Raw genomic sequence first — 22,065 nt, 5'->3', positions numbered from 1 at the left:
GTAAAAACACCAAGCACTTGGTGCTTGTAAATTTTTTACCGTTAGATCTATACCTTTGATCATTTTCAACTGTTAGATTATACTATTCAACCAACCACCACTCAACCCTAGGGGACCCACATCATCCTAACCGCACATTCTTTAATCTAAGGGCCGAAAACTTACAAGCACCAATGACTTGATATTTTTAAAAGTATAGGAGCTCAATTATATATATATATATATTGTAAAATTATTATATTTTCAGAAGTATAAAGAAGTTAGTGTTTTCAACTTTTTGATCTTTGGATTAAAAATTATAGGATTAGAATGATAGTGGTCCCCTTGAAATTTAGTGATTCCTTAGGAGAATAATATTAATTCAGTTACTAGAAATAGTCCAAGAGATTAATTCAAGAGCTAAAAGGTCAAAAACATTAATTTTTTATGCTTCCGAAGCATCATAAGCGGAACTCTCTCTCTCTCTCTCTCTCTCTATATATATATATATATATATAGAGTCCGGTTGGAATACTATCAATAGTATCAAAGATTTGGTGCTATCGAGTTTTTCACCGTTAGATTTAACCCTATGATTANTGCAATTTACCCTATTTCTTAATTCGAGAGTTAAAAAACTACTAGCACCAACAACTTTGTACTATCTCCGGTCAAATTCTATATATATAGAGTCCGGCTGGGTACTATCGATAGCACTAAGGATTTGGTGCTATTGAGTTTTCCACCGTTAGATTTAACCCTGATTATTTTTACCCGTTAGATTATACTATTCAACCAACCACTCACTCAACCTTAGGGGGCCCACATCATCCTAACCATCTATTTCTCAATCTAAGGGCTAAAAAATGAATAGGACCAATAGCTTGATGCTATTGATATATATATATATATATATATATATATATATATATATATATAAGAAAAACGAAAAGTAACCAAATTTTCAGTACAACCGTTATATAACAAGGATGTGAGGCTGAAATGTTGGCCCCACTCTTGTGGGCCCAACAAGCCCACTTCACGATCTTTCTGATGGATAAGCGTTAGACTGAAGGGCCACTAGAGCCCACTTCACCGAATCTACGCAAATCCAGCATTTCCTTTTTCTTCCCATTTTCGTTTTTTATAATTTTATTGTATTATGATATTACAAAAGGAAAATGCTTTTGATTACAGTCGTACTCTAGTTAAGCACTTTTTATGAATATATATATATATATATATATATAGAAATAGAATTAGGCTGGAATACTATTAATAGTAAAACGTTTTTTTTGCTATCAAATTTTTAATACTTAGATGAAAAATTATATGGTCAGGATGATATTAGTTGGTTAGAGTTGAGTGGTCTCCCTAGGATTGAGTGGTCCCCACTAGATTATAGTATTTAATCTAATGGTTAGAAATAATGAAAAGAGTTGATCCAAAGGCTAAAAAACTGGTAGCAACAAAAAAATTTTGCTACTAATAGTAGCCCAATCCAACTCTCTCTCTCTCTATATATATATATATAATTATTTTTCTATACTATCGATAGTACTAAGCTTTTGGTAGTATCGAAATTTTGGTCGTTAGATGAAAGGATGTGCGGTTAGGATGATAGTAGTCCTTTAGAGTTAAGTGAGTGGTTGGTTGAATAGTATAGTCTAACGGGCGAAAATGATCAAAAGATAGATTCAATAGCAGAAAACTCAATAGCATCATAATACCAAGACTCCAAGAGATTGGTAATATTGATAATATAATAGCCGAACTCATATATATATATATATATATATAGAGAGAGAGAGAGAGAGAGAGAGAGAGAGTCCGACTGGAATACTATCTATAACACCAAGAGTTTAGTATTATCAAGTTTTTCGCTATTAGATTTAACTCTGTGACTATTTTCATCCGTTAGATTATACTATTAAACCAATAACTCACTCAATTTTAGGGGGCCCATATCATCCTAACCGTCTATTTTTTTATTAAAAAATTGAAAATCTAATAGCACCAATAACTTGATAGTATTCCCGCTTAGGCATATATTAATATATGTATATATTAATTAGTTTTCACACAAGTGGCTAAAATGGTAGGCACGTGTGGGTCCCACTTCTGGTTTTGGATGTGTGAACAAAACAAATTGCCACCATGGTTGTTCCTTATTACCCTACCAAGTACTACAAATATCTGTTATTAATTTAATATAATATAATACAAAAATGCTTAATAGACTAAGGTTCAAATTACATAGTTTTAAGTTATACACGTCTTATACAAATTAAAATTTAATTATAAAAATTTTAAAATAAAGATCCAAATCGTTAAAAGTGTTTTACAACATAAAAAGGACATGCATGCACAAATTTATATATTTTTAAAAAATATATTTTGAGTTTTCGATATTGTCTTTCATTGAAAATTTCAGACCATTAATTTTTATTACCACTTGATGCATAGAAAATAAATTTTTATAATTAATAAAATTTTCATTCTTAATCATTCTTAATGATTTATATCTTAATTTTGAATCTTTTGGATTTAAATTTATACTTAATGTAAAACCTTGTGTAACTTACACACATATAATTTGATCCATACTCTACTTAATAGCTATACATTTACAATTTAATATATCATATGAAATTACTGTTATACTAGTAATTTATGGGAATTTCAAATGAGGTACCTAAAACAATTCTTTATTATCATAATAAAAATTGGGATTAGCAGAGAAGGCTTCGAAAAATTATCAACCATCAACCAATTTACATCAATTGAAATAAATTGGTTAAAGACAAAGAGACCACAAACTTAGAAAAATTATCCGTAGTTGGAATGGGGTATAATAAAATAGTTTGAGTTTCTTTTGGTGTCATTAAAAAGGCATGAGGGTGTAAAATTGAGTTTATGGTTGAGATTTGGATGTGAGTCAAAAGCTCCATGTATCCACAACTCAATTGTCTTTAATTATTGAAAAAAATTATTAATAGTATGATATGTTTTAGGTCAAGAGGTTAGATAGGCTTCTGTTGAAGTGATATACAGGGGGCACAAAAAGAGGGGTTAATGGCATGGCCCCCATATAAGCTTTTTCTTTTTCCCCTCTTTTTATAGAAAATAGATATGTAAACATACTTTCGAACTCGAACTCAAAACTTATAGAATTATAGTAGTCGGTGTCAATCAGACTCTTGTGATACCAAAAAAGATTTATGAGTTTCATATAAAGAACCTGGAGTTTGTGTTAATGTTCTTCAATTGTTCATCCATAAATTTGGCGCCGCTAAAATTAAATTTGGCACACCCAGAAAAAAAAGAAAAGAAAAAAGAAGATAGTTTAATGTCAAACATGTATCGGGACCTCTCAACTATAGCAATAGACCCCCAAACTACGGCTTTTTAGATGGATTATTTACTTTACTAATCACCTAACTTCAACTACTTAAATAGACACCCTGTTCTGATAGCTCAGCTTTGCAACTATATCATGGGAGTGGCATCTAGAAAAGGTGTCAGGGACTCAGGCTAGTGGAATGCTTAGAATAATACAAAACAACATTTCACATAAAATAACACCAAAAGAAGGACACGTTTTCTCAATTGGAATAATTTCCTTTTCTTTTTGGGAGCCTAAGTTACTTGAGTTATGTAATATCATTCTTTTATTCTTCTCCATATTCTTTTATTTCCTTCCGAAAAAAAGTAGGTTGAGAGGTAGATAGATAGGAAAGAAGCCAATAATCTCTCCTGGCAACAACTTGGGCACCTTTTAGAATAGTTATAGAAGGACATAATAAGGTTTACAAACAAAAGAATATGCATTTTTTGCACTAAATTACCAAAGAAAGAAACTCTTTTCATTGTCTTTTTTCGAAGTTTTATTCCATCACAAATTGGAGCATCCAAGAGGTGGCATTTCAAGAGATAAATGTACATGATATCCTTCGTTTTTTCATATATAAAGAATGACTTAATTTTCAAGTATGCTAATTGTCAAAAAAGCTAGTTGTCAAAAAAGCTAAAACCAGTTTTGAAGTAGATGAGAGAAAGTAGCACCAAGGCTTTCTTACAGGGCACTTCATATCCAAGACTAGTATCCACTGCTGCTGCTATCTCTATTTGGTGGTCTTGTAGGAAAATCTTCTACCTTTTTTGGGGGGGTTTGAGACAAAATGGCCTAGTGATTCCATATAGCTCAATGTGCAGGAATTTTTTGAAGTGCGCTAATAGCTTCTCATGATTGATAATAACAAATGTAGAAAAAAAAGGCATATTAACATAAAATATTCCCGGTGTGTTACAAACTTCGGCAACTCTAGAACAAGTGAATTGATAGCTGAAGGAATCAGCAAGAATGAGATCTTAATACTCAGATACAAAAGGAAGAACATTATAGTGACTTAGCAAAGAACAACATCGAAATGTTTCTACCACTATAGTTGTACCTCAGAGTGGGGCATGCACCTGGCAATGCAAACCTCTTTTGCAGTACAAACTCCAAGCACCCATAATCTTGTTTCACATCAAAATTTCTCCACTCTCCTTGGTCATCTATAAGATGAAATAACTTCCCAGATGCTGTTCAGAGGAAAGGCCACACATTTTGAATTCTTCATGAATGAGAAGCTCAATTTTCATAACCTGAAGCCTGAAGGCATAATATCTGCAGGGAAAGCACAATTTCCGTCATGCTTTTCCTTTTATCGTTTCCATATGTATTCGAGCTGAGACTCGAGGTGGAAATCTGTTGCCCGAGTCCATGATGCTTCCGATTACCATGCAGCATTTCTCATGGCTCCACAGCAGTGGAAGCTTAGCAGCACATTTGAAAGTTCACCAACTTGTATACTATCTGTTTACAACAACTACTTTTCTCTCATGAGCTTATGAATAAGCCCTAGGAAAATATCCAGCTTTCTTAAGATGCTCTCCAATCCTATCAAGCATCATGAAGATTCTATCCGATTCAGGGTGAGTTCTGTCGCCCACAGTAAACTCATGGACCACATCACCAAGCTCAATCCAACTGGACCCAGCTGGTTTCTGTGCGCCAGTTCCCTTCATTTGAACCCTCGCCTTAGACATACCATCCCACCTCCCAGCGGCAGCATATATGTTTGACAAAATTGCATAATTCCCAGCATCTGATGGCTCCACTTTGATGAGCTCATTAACTGCTTCTTCGGCAAACTCGACATTGTTATGCACTCTGCATGCACCTAAAAGAGAGCCCCAAATAATAGCATTGGGCTCCCAAGGCATGCTTTTGGTGAGGTCAAAGGCTTCTTTCAGGAGCCCTCCACGCCCAAGAAGGTCAATCATGCAGCCGTAGTGCTCTATCTGAGGAACAATACCATAATCCCTCTCCATACTAGCAAAGTATTTCCGAGCCTCTTCAATGAATCCCACATGTGTGCAAGCACATAAAACACCAAGGAATGTCACACCATCGGGTCTAATCCCTTCTCGCTTCATTCTAAAAAAAATGTCCAGTGCTTTCTCTCCATGACCATGCATGGCAAATCCTTGAAGCATAGAATTCCAAGACACCAAATCCCTCTCGACCATTCCTTCAAACAAATCGCACGCAATATCAAGACAGCCACATTTAGCATACATATCAATCAGTGAATTGCATACATGAGTAGTACGCATTAGCTTATTCCTACCAACATAACTAGTAATCCTTTTACCCAGAGCGAGCAAACCAGACTCAGCGCACGCAGCTAATATGCTCACAATAGTAGCAACGTCAGGCTCCAAACCAGAATTTTCCATTTGATCAAACAAACTAAGAGCCTCCTTTGCAAGCCCTTTCTCTGCATACCCAGAAATCATTATGGTCCAAGAGACCAAGTTTTTAGTCGGCATTTTATCGAACAACAGGCGGGCCATCTCCATATCACCCTTCTTGCAGTAGCCGGAGACCACGGAGGACCAAGAGACCACATTCCTCTCAGGCATTCTCTCGAACAGCTCAAACGCTTCGTCCATTTCACCTGCTTTGGCATGAGCATCTAACAGCGTATTCCAAGTGACTGTATCCCTCTCAGGCATTCGATCAAACATTTGACGTGCCTCTTTCACGTCCCCGGCTCTAACCAATCCAGCAATCACAGTATTCCACGACACGGTATCTCTCTCTGGCATTCCATCAAACATCTTCTTGGCCGCCACAAGACCCAAACCCCCATTCTTCGAGTAGGCATCAATGAGCGCGTTGGGCACGAAGATATCGCATAAAAATCCCAACTTCACGACGTGGGCATGTACCATCTCGACCTGGGAAAGCGCGGAGGGGCCCAAACAAGCCTTTAGGAGAAATGGATACGTGAAATTATCGGGAAACACCTCGCTCCGCCGCATGTCGAAGAACGCGTCGAAGGCGAGGGAGCGGGAACGGGAGCCGTGGGCGCAGGCGCGGATGAGGGTGTTGTAGAGGAGGGTGTTGGGGCTGGGGACCTGGTGGAAGGCGGAGAGCGCGCCGGGGAGGCGGCCGCAGAGGGAGTAGGCGGAGACGAGTTTGGGGACGACGAAGGGGTCGCGGTGGAGGTGGGACTTGTACACTTGCGCTTGGATTTGCTTGAGGCGGTCGAGGTCGCCGCACTTGTGGAGCTCCGAGAGGTGGAGCTCGAGGACCCTACGCTGGGAGGTCCATCGCGGCGCACGCGTGGTGGGCGCGAGCATTAGAGGCCTCTCCGCGTCGTTCACAAAAGGGGATTTGGGGCTTGCGCCACTTCAGAGTTTGCGCGGCGAGGGAAAAGACAGAGACACTGAGAGAGGGAGGAGAAAACAACGCAGGATTCAAAAGTTTTAAATTTGGTTTGGAGGGTCTCTAGAGTCTAGACCCGACCCGAATCTAACTTCGTAGGAACATCGACTGATATGGATATCCAAAATTTTATCCAAATTTGATCTTTAAATGAATAGATTTAATAGATGATTAACAAAATTGATTTCGATTACGAGTATAAAAAAATAAAAACATGACAGATTCAAATTTAGATATAATTTTTATCTATATCCAATCTGAACCGAAATCCGAACCGGAACCAAAGCCGAATCGATTTTATACTAAAATAATATATAAAAAATTAAATTTATACTCTGAAATTTAGATTTGAATATATGATATATTTTAAGTTTGGTAAAGAGAAATGATTGCTTTTGAATTCGTATTTTGAGAACTTCAGTTTTATCGTGGAATTGATTTTGATTAAAGATTGTCAGGACCCGATAAGTTTGGGCTCATATGTAGATTTTAGTTTCGATAGTTGAGCTCATACTCAAATTTTTAAAAATTCGTCTCAAATCTGCTTTCCTACCTGTCTGGCTCAAACCTAGACTCCTGGAATCCTACAAAAAATTTAACTCTTAATTGTCGTAGACAACAATTTCCAAAAATAACCTCCTAGTTAATCGCTTTTACGATGATGAATTGTATGTACTTCAGCAGCCATGCCAAATTGTGTTCTTGTTCTTTTAGTCTCCGGATGCCGACACGTCGATCACGATGTTGGCAGTGCGATGTACGTCACCTGCTACCGTTGTCTATTATGCAAGTCCAACTTCGGATTCTCTAGAAGCCTCCCCTGCAATCAATTTATGAACCTTGTTCCACCATGTGTGTGTGCGTGTGTGTATATATATATATATATATATATATATGGGATATGGGTTGGTAGGTTTGGTGCTTCTAGAGACTCAATCAAAATACAGTACCTTGAATTAAAACGAAAAATTGAGCTAGAAATAAATTTAACAGTTTACTTATACGAATGAGGATTTGTGCTATCGAATGATAAATATAAAGAATTAAAATTAATATCGTTTGGAATATTCAAGCAAAAGATCAATATGACTAAAAAATGGTTTTGGAATAATCTTAACAACCTCCTAGCTCATTTGTATTAAAGTTATTGGGTTAATTTCACCGGCATCCTTCAAAAGATTGAAAATATCGTAATACTCCCTCCAAATATATACATTCTATTAAATATATACATTCTACGGACCGACCGTTCCTAGAGCAAATGGCAAAGGACTTGGTGGTTGGTATCCGAGACCCAAGTTCGAATCCTAGTTAATTCACATTTCCAACTAAGTTTATTTCAAAATGAAATAAATGAAACGGGTAGCGTGCTAACCTATCTCTCAAATTTTGATTCATTGACTCTTTCATTATTGTTCGATCATTCAAATCACATGGTTTACTTAATACTCACTATATATAAACAGAAACTAAATATCAGAATAATCTTTGAATATTTTTTATTTGATTGATAACTTAAATTTAGATAACGTTTCAAGGATGGATACAAGCAAGTCACAAAGTGATTCGTCTCGGCGCGTATATTTTCCATGTAGGGCTAATTATATTTTCCATGTTCTACAAGTTTACTACATAAAAATCATCGTATATCTAGTTGCGGAAGTGGCGTGATTTGGCTTCTATCTATTCAATCGTTTTATGCAAAATGAAGACGATTCTGGTATATGAAAATATTCAAATCCTAGTGAAGATAATTTCTTAATTTTTTCTCTCTCTTTTTATGAGAAAAATTCCAAGTCCTGCAAAGGTATGAGTACAAAAGCATTAAATTGCTACTTCAAAACGCTCTATGTCAACATAAATTTCTTACTTCAGCAAGTTGGGGAGTACAAGTTCAATTAGGAGACAAGAAGAAACTGAGAGAAAGGTTTTAAATTCCTGAGAAGGTTGTCTCTGATTATAAGAAAGTGAATGATTTATTTCATTTACGATTGTTAGCGGGAGAAAAGTCGTTCGAGCTAAACTAACACCATCTTAAGTACTCCTACATATACTTTTCAGACACAGAATAGTTTTGTTAGAACTAGTCCTCGATTTTTACCTAAGAAACTTTACCGGGTTCTAAAATTTGCAGATTGGATCGTAATAATTTGAATCTGAATTAGATAATTAAGCTACTAGTTACAGGTACACAAATCTTGAAGTTAATAGTTGCATGTAGGATCAGAGTATGCATATGTAAACTCTCAAAATTTGCATTTGGACCAAACTATTTCCAAGCAGGTTAGTTAGTTGGTCCATTTGATATAAAAAAAAAAAAAAAAAAAAACTTTTACTGCACCTCTAAAAGCACACCTTACTCCACCACTGGATATCACTCCATCTGAATCGTAAATCATTATCAACAATATATATGCACATATCTGATAAAAATATATATATATATTTTCATATTTCGATGGTGTGGAAATTAAATATTTATATCCGTAATTTATATAACGCATTTTGCCCACTCTCTCCGGAGTCAATGTGCAGTATAAAGTAGGAATCTAACAATAGAGATTTTGAGGCTTTTGAGCACTCAAACATTGAAGATTCGTTTGCAGATTCTTTTTCTCTACATTTTTAACCTGTAATAGTCACTTATTGGTGCAGTGTGATACTGTGATAACTTTAAGTGATGGTAAATTCAATAATCACTATACTAAAAAGCTGTATTTTTTTTTATTGGATTTAGTGCTTTTTTTGTAGTTACATTAGATTAATTCTTTGAATGACATAATATTTCGATCGGCAACAATCGTAAAGTCGGTAATATAAATGCAAGAAAAAGAACATTAAATATAAAATATTAAAATATTATTCTTTAACACAGCATAAGCCCGGTATAAAAAGCTGCAAATTAAAACTTTTATACCACACTCGCATAACTCTAACTTAGTCAAGCGGACACATTGATAGCTAAGCTGGTAGAAAAGTTTTACCATCGGGGGATCTCAATCAATCTACTTTTCAAAGCATGACTAATGCTACACAACGATACAAGAACAAGACCTCCATACATGTATAATTAATGTTTGTAATAATCAAGATGGGCCCATCTTCAAGTTCGAAACAAAAGGCTAGATGTGAATCTCTGCAAGTCCCAATTACCAAATAACACTGATTTAGAATCTAAAACTTTATAAAGGATCGATTGAGCACTTCTTAGGCATCTTAAGTCTTTACACATGTTCACATGTCTGGGACTTCTATCTCCTGCAAAGAAAAGTTTTTGGTGATGGAAAATTGAAAATTCTTTCAAAAAGAATCCTCGATCGAAATTAAAAGCTATGCAGTTTGGTTGTTCACACGAGTTCTGGGTAGTTTTACGTACTTTCACATCCAACTTTTTCCACTCAGAGAGAGAGGAAAAAAAAAATAATGGTGCAAAAGATGCACTTTTTCAGTATAAAAAATCTATTTGCGTACAATTCATCACTGATTGTAATTTTAAGTTTCTACACACAAATTTTGACAGTGTACAATTCATCAATGATTGTAATTTTAAGTTTATACACAAAATTTTTGACTTTGTAAATAGCGTACAATGCAATACAAAGAAATAGAACATCGACCATTTGGTATAAACTGCAACAATTTTTTTTATGTCTATTCTTTTTTATTTCTTTCATAGTGTTTGCATATTTATGACCATTTCTGCCGACATTGCTCTCACCTAATTACTCCGACACAATCAATTTCTCAAAAAAAAAAAAAAAAACGAGCAAAGTAAACTATTCTTATCACAAGTTTGAAATTATCGTCTCATCATATTTCTCCCTTAATTCATATGTTGTTACTAATTAAACATATAGCTCACCATTAACTATCATTCCCAAACTATTGTAGGCTTTGTAGCCTTTTTCTTCTTTTACACCTTTGTCGACTAAATATGAAACTTATTATATACTTAATTTGGATAAAAAGTGTGTTTTCATTTTCTTGATATATAGGAGACATTTTATATATATCTCTTTGAAAAGTAAATTATTCTAGTTCTTTCAACTGCAAAACGGATTTCGTGTACGTTTTGTTTTTGCAGAGTACTAATATGCCCCTATATTGAATGATAACATAGCATCACATTTAAAACATAATAAATCAGTAAGTTTTAGAGGAGAATAGATTATATACGATCATTTGTTGCATGTGCAACATATTTAACACTAATAATTTTTTGTACCTGCGAACGCAACGGGCAACCACCCGATCTCTCCCTCTCTCTCTCTCTCTCTGTTTTTTTTTTTTTTTTTGGTGGTGAATTATGGAGGCGTATTAATTAGGAACTATATAAAAATGTATTGTAATGAAAAAATTAAAATCTTTTGGTTAAATGAATAATTTTTTTAATAAAAATAGCTGTTTGAAACTTTGAATATCCGAAATATAGTATCATAATACATTATGCATTTTCTAAAATCTTATAGTTTTGGGGTAAAACAAAATTTCCACTTTAGGTATGTAAAAAAATTAATAATAAACTAAAAATTAGAAGCTCTCCAAACAATATAGAAACAAAGAACTTTTAAATAGGAGAATATTATATTAGGGCTTATCTATTTTAAAAATAAGACAAATATTATAATTATTCTAAAAGTTTTCAAACTGAATCACACAATCTATCAATTTTATAATTTTGTAATTAAACTATTCGTGGGTACGTAGAACACTACCATACATGATCGTGTCCATTTCTAGGCACAATTCATAGGGTGAATTATTTTATATATGCATATATATTCACATGATGTCATGAATTAATGCTTAATTTGTCACGAATCATCCAGTTCACGTTGGAGGCCTCTAAACTTCAAGCCCCAGGACACAATTTAAACCTAACCACGAAGAAATTTTTTTGGTCGCTCCAAGTTCATTGGACGCAGAACAACCTAACCATGAACCAACAATACACTTTCCTAAAATATATTGAGGTTTTCCAACTGGTCCACCAGATATATTGCTATTAATCTTCGCCATTCTTTTATTATAAATTTTATCAACTATGATAATTCTTGCACGATGGACACTTTCAAATTTTTTTTGATTCGTACATCTCAAAACTCTCCATTCATATATATAAGTAAGTAAACTGTATCTACCACGTTTTCTCTTAAGTAAAGTTATTCTACAGGTGTTAGGTAACAATTATCCTGGTCTAGGAAGAATTCATTTAGACCAGGTCCATAAAAATTTTATTGTTTTATTGGCGACTTGCGACATGGACCTTCCTCTCAAGCGAAGTTGAGGCTCCACCTAACCCCCGCCTCCTTTTTCCCCGTTTCGGTGCTCCCTCCCCCCTCTCCCCCTTTCCACCTTTATAAATCCCCCTCCCAAAGGCGCAGTTTTTAAAAGCACCCAAATTTCTCTCCCCCAGGCGCATCTCTAATGGAGCTTAAGCTCTTGAAGCCCTCTCCTTGTTGGTCCTCTTCCTCTTCCTCTTCCTCTTCTCCTCGCCTCTATGGGCCCAAAATGCCCGTTCGGATCCCCTTCTCCCTCCCGAGCACGCGAAGACCCACGAGCAACAATGGATACCTTCTCCACAACGCGAAGCTCCATTCAATCCGATGCTCCGTATCGTACTCGCCAAGGTATTGTGGAAGAGATCCGATTTTTATTGGCCCTGCGTCTGGGTTTTGCCTATTTAGATCAAAAGGTGCCTTTTTGAATATTAAACTCTTGGGTAGTTGATGAATTTGGGTTTTCGTATTCATTTTTTGCTTTGATTGCTCAAATTTGGTCTGTTGTGGTGTAGTTAGTGATGTTTGATGAATTAGATGTGTTTCTGTGGCATAAGAGTTTAATATTTTTGGATTTGTATATTCTACATCTTGAGATCCAATTGATTTAGAAAAGAATAAAGAGCTGTAGTAGTTGATGAAACTTTTTTTTTTTTTTTCCTTGGTTGACGTAAGAAGTCAACTATTGTAGTAGAAGTTAGGTCTTGATGATCTAGTTAGTAGAAACAACAAATTATTGGGAAAAAGGAAAAAAAAAAAAAGTCCATGGCTCGAATTTGTGAGTAATTCATCTATTGTTCAAATTTATGGGTGGGTGTGAATGTTTCTGCGTATCTGTGAACTTTGTAAGTTATGTGTTGCGGATCTCTTACTCTTGTTTTGCTCTTGTTTTGCTCTAATACCAAAAGAGAGGAACACCTTTTTGTTTCCAAGGAATCTTCAAATTTTGATTTTTAGGTATTCTTTGTTATACTTATTTATTTGCTTCTGCAACCAAAGAAAAAGAAAGCCTCATTCCTGTCTACGCTGTCAACGGGAGTATTCAGATACCGAATTCATTGAGATTGTTGCAAAGTCACAGAACATTGACTTTAGTAGAATTCCATTACTGTCGTGAACGTAAGATGTTTTACTTTTGTTCATGCTATTAGCTAATTCCATGTGTTCTTGGACATAATAAGAACAGCGGTGAAGTGAAACTATTGGCAATTTTAGCCTCTCGATAAACTGATTACTATTGAAGACAATTCCTGTTTGTTTAGATCCTCGTCCATTTGAAGCTAATAATGTCCATGGCCAGTTAGCTATGATTGCAATTATCGCCCTTTTTCTTGTTATAAGGATTTTTTTTTATTTTTTTTTGCATTATATGCATTAATTTTTGATGTTGCTATCTTCTGAGGGCGTATTTTCTTTTTCCATCAATAGGCTGGAGAAAAAGCGAATCGATCAAAGTGAGATCTTGACTCTTGACAGCATCAGACACTCGTTAATTCGTCAAGAAGATAGCATAATATTCAGCCTTTTGGAGAGGGCCCAATATTGTTATAATGCCGACACTTACGATAGCAATGCTTTCGACATGGATGGATTTGAAGGCTCTCTAGTTGAATTCATGGTTAGAGAGACTGAAAAGCTACATGCACAGGTGAGTGGAGATGAAAGAGAGCATAAGAATTGTTTTTTTTTTTTTTTTTTAAAATGACAGCTTGTGGATTCTATGCTTTATGTTTTTTAACCTATTGCTCGCTTTCTTTTGAAGGTCGGGAGATACAAGAGCCCGGATGAGCATCCTTTCTTTCCAGAAGATTTGCCTGAGCCCATGCTGCCACCTATGCAGTATCCAAAGGTAAATGGATAAAAGTATCACATTTTGAAGGTGCTAAGATATGCTTTTTACAATTTTCTTGGTTTTTTGGTGTTATGGGATGGAAGCACCAGGGAATTTGACTTCTCCTTTTGCTGTCAACAAACAGAACTCAGTTTACTAGCAGTTTTAGTCCTTCATATGGGTTTATGAATTTAATCATGAATTTTTGTTTCATTACAAGTTGTATTTTGGTCAGCTTGTTTTGCAAGGTTTCAATTTCATTATGAAAAGAGTTAATGGCTAGTCTAAATTCTTTGAATACTACAATTCCAAAAGGCAGGCTCAAAAAGTTTAAAACAACAAAATATTATTTGGTCTTATATTTTTGTCAAACAAAAAATATGTAGAAATGCTTTTTTCTTTTTTCTCTTTTCTTTTTTTTTGCCAAAAGACCACTGTGTTTGGAAGCCGATAAGTACAGCTTTCGCCTCTGCATGGTTTTAGTGCAGTTCCACAAGTAATGTAGCATTCTTTGCCAGCAAGGCATAGATGAGGACCATTTTTACATGGCTGTAGCTTTTGAAGTGCTGTTTGAGTACCTGTGTTGGAAGAAGCCGTAATAGCTTTTGGCTTCCTGTTGAATCTAGACGCAGAAAATTCAAACTGCAGCTTGTACTTCTGGTTTTCCAGAAGCCGATTTAGGCTTCTCTCTCCAGCCAGAAGCTTTTGCTGAACACCTGCTTTCCAGAATCAGAGGAAAGTTGATAGTCAAATCTATGAATTGCACATTTACGTCATTGCATGACGTCGTCGCTAGTTAATTGCATTGATGTCGTGAATTTGAAGTCAAAACCTGAATAACCATTATATACGGAAGAATATGAGGACAACACTTTGACCCCAGTTTCCATGTGAAAATGTTATAATTAATCATCTTTGGAAGCTTCCCATGGCATCTTTCCTCAGAAATTTGTTAGCTCGCATTTTGCTTTTGTGCGTTTTTTTTTCTTTTCTTTTCTTTTCACCCTTTCCTTCCCCTTATAATTGTATTTTGACACCTCCAATTCATACTGCCTCTTTGAAAATCGGCTAACAATTTTGTCTTACTTTGGCCTTACATCACTGAAGCCTACTATTTTTGACCTTAAGGGAAAAAAAAAAACAATAAATAAGACTCCGCTAGAATTTTGGCTTGCTATGGCCAAGTTCCAACTAATCTATCCTATGGCAAATTGCACTTCTTTTTTTTTATTATTTTTTTTGTCTTTTTGCTTGACCATTATCATTCTTGTTGATTTATGAGAAGTTCTCATTATTCTGAAGTAGCTTTTCCTTTGTTGGTATGTGAAGGTTCTGCATCCCATTGCTGATTCCATCAACATAAACAGGATGATATGGAAAATGTATTTCGGTAACCTTCTCCCAAGATTAGTAAGAGAAGGAAATGATGGTAATTGTGGATCAAGTGCCGTTTGTGACACAATCTGTTTGCAGGTATTAATCCAAAATTTATATGGAAGAAGAAAGTTTTCATTTCTAGATTCTTGCAAATTTAGTCTGCAATTTGTCGAACTAATTTGGCCTGTATGCTTAAATCTATTCATCTAATATTTCTTAGTCTTGTTATTCACTTGATTTTCACCGTGCAGGCTCTCTCGAAAAGAATCCACTATGGTAAATTTGTGGCGGAGGCGAAGTTTCAAGAATCTCCTGATTCCTACGAACCTGCAATTAGAGCACAGGTAAGTGTTTTGTTTGCCTTAATTGGCGTTGTAATTGTTCCGGTTTTTTCTTTCCCCCTAAACTCTTATATTGTGCATATTTTTCAGGATGGTGATCAGCTAATGCGCTTGCTAACATACGAGTCTGTGGAGAGAGCAATCACACGCAGGGTAGAAACAAAGGCCAAAATCTTTGGACAAGAGGTGACTATTGGTGGCGACGGAAACGGAAACCCACCAGTGTACAAGATCAAGCCAACATTAGTTGCTGAGCTCTATGATGACTGGATCATGCCGCTCACCAAGGAAGTTCAAGTCCAATACCTGCTTAGGAGGTTGGACTAAAGCTATATTATATGCTGGCCTGGGAGGTCCAATACCTGCTGCGGAGGTTGGATTAAGTTACAAAATTCTGGCCTGAAAAGCGCGTATAACAGAAGAAAAGCCATTTCGTTTTTTGAACTACAACATGATATATACCCTTCTGTTTTGTTTAATGTTTATACGAATGTAGTTTGTTATATCTCTCGCATTTAAGAGTCGAAGCAAATTCTGATGTGATCTTGCTTCTGCTTCTTGATTTCGCGTCTCGTTTCACTTGTATTAAGTGTTCCGATATGTAATCAGGTAGTTATCATCAAGTGTTTTGTTTTCCAATCATAATAATGTAAATTTGGGTTTACGAATCTTTGCCTTGCTGAAATAATGTAATGCGAAGAAATCTTATCCTGAAAGCCAAAGATTTAAGTGTCGTGGTATGGGGTCGTGCCGGAAATTTGCCTGCATGGTGCGTGCCGAGCCGTGCCGATACGTGCCGGTCAAAAAAATTATTGTGTGCCAACGCATAATAGCATGAAATATTTATTTACTTTAGCAACAAAATATTATAACTATTTATTATATCTTTTTATCATATTTTTTGAACTTTATTGAGGAAATTACTTACTAATTTAAAGAATAGAGGGTTTTGAGCTGTGCCATCGGTATAGAGTCTGTATCGTGTCAGTATCTTATTAGCATGGTGAATACGGCCCGTGCCGACAGGCACTTAAAATTTTGCTGAAACCTGCTTATTTAAATTCATAGTGGAAGGCCGGTATGGGCTGAGATTGTAGTAGGCCTAGTTAGGCCCAGACCTAATTTTGAGTTGGCGATGGGCCTTTTTTGGCTGTTGAATACAATGAGCCCAGCAACCTCCTGGTCATGGGCTCAATGTGTCAATTGGGCCCGGTCAGCATTGGATCAAATATGACAAATAGGATATGGGCTTGGGTTTCGTTTACACTGAAGTCCGGCAAGTCATTCGTGAGTTTGCATAACTCAAGATTATTTGGAGGTAACGTCAAACTCCGACTTTCGTGGAGCCCAGACCTGTAGTCTGCATGAGACAGCCTCACGGGACGGCGAGTTCACATACGATGTGATCTCGCGACTTCGCACTTTTCATGCACTAAATCGAGTTTTACTGTACAGATGGAACTTGCCGTCATGTTAACAAACATGCCGGTGATCTCCCTGGTGGTTTATTTTGGTTGAGCTTGTTCATTCAGTAAGGCATGTAATCATGGATTAATAGATAGATAAACGGATTAATCTTTGTTGGCACATTTCAAAGTAGTTTTAAAAGATAAAATTCTGAACTTTTTAATGGTACCAAATAGCACCTGTCACCTCCTTCCATGCGGTTTGCAGTGTGGTTGCGGGAGAAAGTTTATATTGTCACACCTGCATTACGTCATCAGTAACAAATTAATCATATATTTTTTTAAAAAAAAGTATAATAATTTTTTTTATTAATAACGATGGGACGAATGAATTTATGAAAGACAATTCTATTGATTAGGAAATCGGAATACGAAGTTGATAATAAAACTGATAAATTCTAAATTTTAAAAAAAAATTAATTTTTTTATTTTTTTGGGTGGGAATAGGTACGAGCCACGTGAGTGAGTCACCACGCCAACTCATCTGTGGGACCCACGCGGCCAACGTTACTGATTACTGCTTGGCTCCTCCCGCGCGCCCCACCCTGATTTTGTCGGCAAGTGACCTTTTCGTTTTTGTTTTTATTTTCACAATTTATTTATTTTATTCAGTAGGAAGAAGCAGGCCAATTGCGTGCGTTACTCTCGGCGCGTTCTCTCGCTTTACGCCGTGATAAGCGGTCAAAACTTCGTATAAATTATATATTATTATTATAAAGTTATAATAACAAGGAACAAAGTTAAGATCCTCACCACGCACTGCTTATTTTGGAACACCAAAAGATTTAATGATCCCAACAAACGAACATCGTACTTATTTTGGAAATATTGTTCTTTGTTCTAATGAAATAGATTTATTATAGACGACTAAGACGAGGACAGTCCCTCCCCTGCTCTTTAATTTCTGACAGATGCAGCGAGAAACATCTTGATCTCAGTACCAGACTCCGAATTGATTCTGAACGAAGCATCCATCAGCTTAATTAACGGATACCTTCGAAAAGCAGCATAAATTGCTTATGCAGAAAAGACCTATGTCATTTGTGCCTTGCAGATATTTCCCAGAAAAAAAAAAAAAAAAAAAAAAAAAAGATAGTAGCATATGTGTGAACCAAATCTAACAAAGTGAAAGAGAGTGAGAGTGAGGGAGTATAATGGGCTTGGAGCTCGGATTGGTCTATGGACCAGGCCCAAGTGCGTATTCAACACATACTTGATTACTTTCTCGTGATAAATAAAGCGATACGGTGTACGGTTGCTATACAGCGGCATCTTCCCATGTGCCCCTACATATATGTTTGTTCTCGGCCTTGCTGCATATTATATAAAATAATAATAAAAAGAGCTTTTGCTTATAAATTTTTAAAATTTTTTTGACTTTTTAATTTACTCCTACTAATATTAAAAATATTTTTTTATTTTAAATTATTTTAAATATATTTTTAAAGTTAAATTTTGTTGGTTTGTTAGCTCTGTAAAATTATTATTTTATTTTTTAAAATATCTTTTTATTTATTCTTAAGTTACCAACAAAAAATATATTTTAATTTTTAATCTTTTCAAATATAACTTTATATCATTCGTAATTTTTTTTTATTTAAGAGAAAGATTAAAAATTTAACTCATATTCAATTTCGAAATAACCTAACAGAAAATAACTGTACGAAAGTACTTTTAAATAATATTAAAAAATAAAGTAAAAAATATAAATTAAATACTTTTAAAATTTTGATGGATTTATAGGCAATTATCTCTAATAAAAATATCCTCATTCATTCCCCCCCCTCCTCCATGTGCTGCTTCTATTCCCATCTTTTACCCCATCCACTCTCGCTACTACTACTACGTTCCTAAAACTAAATACCTTGACTCAACGGAGATCGATCACAAAAATGGTGGGAGTGGGGAGGCGAATGGCGTCGCCGATCTCCCCTGTTGTTCTCTTCTTGTTGGGTTTCTTATTATTCCCTTTTGTCGTCTCCGGCGATAGGTTCACGGTGGGCGACTCCAAGGGGTGGAACCCGGGTGTCAACTACACCATCTGGGAGGAGAAGCACCGTCCCTTTCACGTCGGCGATTGGCTCGGTATACTCTCTCTCTCTCTCTCTCGTCGATCGTCTACCTGCTCCTTAATTTGTCGTCGTCGTGAAGATTAATTAATTAATTTTTGGTTTGTGTGAAACAACCGTTGTACTCTAAAAGTTTAAGTTATTAGAGAACGGTGTTTAAACATTTTTATATTTAACACTTCTCCTCGCGTCTGGGCTCGAAATTTTTTTAATCGGCCCATGACGTGGGCTTGAATTAAATGGAAGGAAATTAATATGCTAGGAGCCTGGCGTGACTCGAACTCAGAACCTCCTACTCTTATTGATTGTAATGTTGATGATTGATTTGGTGCATGCGCTTGATCGATGGATGGATGGATGGATGGATGGGCAGTGTTCTACTACCAGTCGGGCATGGCGGACGTGGTCCAGGTGGACGCGATGGCGTACAACAAGTGCGACGCGTCGAACCCCATCTCCAACTACAGCAAGGGGCGGAGCTACGCCTTCGAGCTCAACCAGACCAAGCGCTACTACTTCATCTGCAGCTACGGCTACTGCTACGGCGGGATGAAGCTCTCCGTCCTCGCCCAGCCCCTCTCCCCTCCCTCCCCTCCCCCCTCCCACTCCAAATCCCAAGCGCCATCTTCTCCCCTCCTCCTCCTCCGCCTCCGTTGCGTCTTCTTCTTCCTCGTCACCTCCGCCGCCGCCGCCGCTACCTTTCTCGACCTCCTGCTGCTGTGATCTCGATCGGATCGAATCGAATCGAATGGCCACCACCACCACCACCGCCACCACCGCCATTAATTAAAGTTTAGTCGTAGTCATTTTTTTTTCTTCCTTTTATGTTCTCTTTTTCTCTTTAGTTTCCTTTTTTTTTTGGGGGGGTTTTCTTCTTCTTTCTTATTAAATTTGATTAGCTGGATGCGTTCGAGTGTGCGCGCGCGTGGTTGTGAGAGTGCGCGGTGATGAGATTTTAGTGTCGTGCATCACAAAAGCAAGCAAGCAAGCAAATGTGAAGATTATTCTTTTTTTTTTTTCTTTTCTTTTTTGGTTGTGGTTTGAGATTCGAATTTTACTTGAGAGGGGCGACAGCTGGCTTTGTTTTTCTTGCGCAGAATTGTCTCCTCAGGCTTTCTTTTTCATCAGTGTGGCTGGCTGCATCTGAATAAATAGTAATTTTACTATTTATCAGTTAATCATATTATTTATAATCAGTTAATTATAAAAAAATATGTTTTAATTAATAATTATAATAATATATGGATGAATTCATAAGGAATGCATTTTAAATTTCTTTAATCAACTGTAAAATTTGTGTGGGTCCACGACCCACAAGTGTGCGCATTATGTAATCGTGGTATGTCACCGTTTTCAGTGAATACGAAGGATAAAAAAAAAAAATGACCGACCGTCCTTAAAGCAAGTCGCAAAGAGCTTAGTAGTTGGTACCTAAGGCCCAAGTTTGAATTCTAGTTGATTTATATTTTCAGCTAAGTTTATTTTTAAATGAAATAAACGAAGCGGATAACGTGCTACCTATCTTAAAAAAAAATAATAATAAATAAATAAATAAATTGGTGTGGGTCAGGGCTCATTGGATTCGTGATGGGGTAGGTAATAATAATAAATAATAATAAATTAATAATTAAGAGCGATGGCTCCGCGTAGGAGAGAGCGTTGCGTGTGGGTTCCCGAAACTGTGCGAATTCGGTGGATCACGTGGGTTGCTGGATGCAAGGCTTAGTTGCACGAGATATGGCAATAATAAATCCTTCCGGATTTTCTCCTTAGAAAAACAAAAAAAAAAAAAAAAAAAAAAAAAAAAACTACACTTATTTAGAGAGTGATATACATACAATTAGGGATAGCAATCCAGCTCGCTGTTTGCGAGCCACTCATGTTCGGCTCGAAATGAGCTCGAGATCGGCTCGCTCGTTTAGTAAACGAGCCGAACACGAGTTGAATTTTCAGTTCGTTTAATAAACGAGCCGAAGACGAGCTTGAGTCAGCTCGCTTCGTGTTCGGCTCGATAATCAGCTCGAATACATATATTTTATATTTATATAATTTATTTAATTTATATTTATATATAAATAAATAATTATATGTAATATATATTTTTATTATTTAATTTTAGCAAAATAAAATATAAATGCGAGCTTAATTATAAAAAGACTCATTTATATGTAAAGTTTCAACTATTACATTAAAATCTAATGAATAAAATTTATTAAATTTATTATATATATATATATTATTTAATCTAATTCTTTTTAATTTATTGTGTTATTGGCAGCTCGTGTTCGGTCTGTTAATAAACGAGCCGAACACGAGCCGACCCCAGTTCGCTTGTGCTCGGCTCGTTTACACCCCTACATACAATGGGTGGTGATATTTACTCTTTTCTTTATGCATCTCGTAACAAAATCTCTTTTGCGTATGAAAGATTTAAGATCAGCGGACGAGCCATGTGTCGCACACATCGTTTATCTAGTTTCATTCTTTACAGGAACAGTATCAGATCAACCATAGTTGTTTGATTATAATTTTTTTTTCTCCCTATTTTGTGTTGGTTATCGGGTTTGTTAGTATTGAGAGTATAAAAGTGTATTATTCGTCCAGAAATGGCATGCATTAGAGCCAAAAACAGGAATGAGTGAAAAAAATTAAAAAAGAAAATTTAAAAAAGAAAAGAGGAAGGGACACAGCACATGAGGCCTACCAATGAGGACCTGACACGTGGCCGACCTGCCATGTGCGCCACCCAATGAACCAGCGATGTCCAGGCTGTGCCGACTGCCGACTGCCGAGCCCAGTTGCAGCTTTGGTACCCCTGCTGTCTGCTGTCCTTAATTTAGGCGCAGTGCTTGCTGGTTTTGGACAAATTAAAAGCGATTTCGGCCCCACCCCTTTTCTGCTAATAAAAACCGCAAACTTCGAGGCACAAAAGCCATTTATTA

The 22,065-nt window shown here is 36.2% G+C and overlaps 3 protein-coding genes across 3 annotated transcripts; 2 read left to right on the top strand and 1 right to left on the bottom strand.

Annotated features, from left to right (window-relative positions):
- Positions 4,243-6,774, bottom strand: LOC109712413 (pentatricopeptide repeat-containing protein At3g29230). The gene has a single exon (XM_020235968.1). It carries the CDS (start codon positions 6,673-6,675, stop codon positions 4,873-4,875), a length of 1,803 nt encoding a protein of 600 aa, XP_020091557.1. The 5' UTR covers positions 6,676-6,774; the 3' UTR covers positions 4,243-4,872.
- LOC109713214 (chorismate mutase 3, chloroplastic-like) lies at positions 12,096-16,304 on the top strand. Its single transcript, XM_020237212.1, has 6 exons — positions 12,096-12,390; positions 13,468-13,687; positions 13,802-13,888; positions 15,200-15,343; positions 15,499-15,591; positions 15,679-16,304. The coding sequence occupies exons 1-6, from the start codon at positions 12,188-12,190 to the stop codon at positions 15,913-15,915; spliced, it is 984 nt and encodes a 327-aa protein (XP_020092801.1). The 5' UTR covers positions 12,096-12,187; the 3' UTR covers positions 15,916-16,304.
- Positions 18,804-20,219, top strand: LOC109712348 (lamin-like protein). Its single transcript, XM_020235867.1, has 2 exons — positions 18,804-19,139; positions 19,497-20,219. The coding sequence occupies exons 1-2, from the start codon at positions 18,947-18,949 to the stop codon at positions 19,844-19,846; spliced, it is 543 nt and encodes a 180-aa protein (XP_020091456.1). The 5' UTR covers positions 18,804-18,946; the 3' UTR covers positions 19,847-20,219.

Source organism: Ananas comosus, linkage group 7 (genome assembly GCF_001540865.1).
Source record: "Ananas comosus cultivar F153 linkage group 7, ASM154086v1, whole genome shotgun sequence".
In the NCBI taxonomy this organism is placed as follows: domain Eukaryota; kingdom Viridiplantae; phylum Streptophyta; class Magnoliopsida; order Poales; family Bromeliaceae; genus Ananas; species Ananas comosus.
Note: the sequence above shows the minus strand (reverse complement) of the source record. Positions and strands in the feature narration are given on the sequence as shown.

Bases quoted from the DNA above. Each gene is read 5' to 3' on its own strand.
- LOC109712413 (XM_020235968.1), bottom strand. From the start codon at position 6,675: ATGCTCGCGCCCACCACGCGTGCGCCGCGATGGACCTCCCAGCGTAGG.
- LOC109713214 (XM_020237212.1), top strand. From the start codon at position 12,188: ATGGAGCTTAAGCTCTTGAAGCCCTCTCCTTGTTGGTCCTCTTCCTCT. The intron at 12,391-13,467 runs GTATTGTGGAAG...TTCCATCAATAG, and splicing joins TCCGTATCGTACTCGCCAAG to GCTGGAGAAAAAGCGAATCG. The intron at 13,688-13,801 runs GTGAGTGGAGAT...TTTCTTTTGAAG, and splicing joins CTGAAAAGCTACATGCACAG to GTCGGGAGATACAAGAGCCC.
- LOC109712348 (XM_020235867.1), top strand. From the start codon at position 18,947: ATGGTGGGAGTGGGGAGGCGAATGGCGTCGCCGATCTCCCCTGTTGTT. The intron at 19,140-19,496 runs GTATACTCTCTC...ATGGATGGGCAG, and splicing joins TCACGTCGGCGATTGGCTCG to TGTTCTACTACCAGTCGGGC.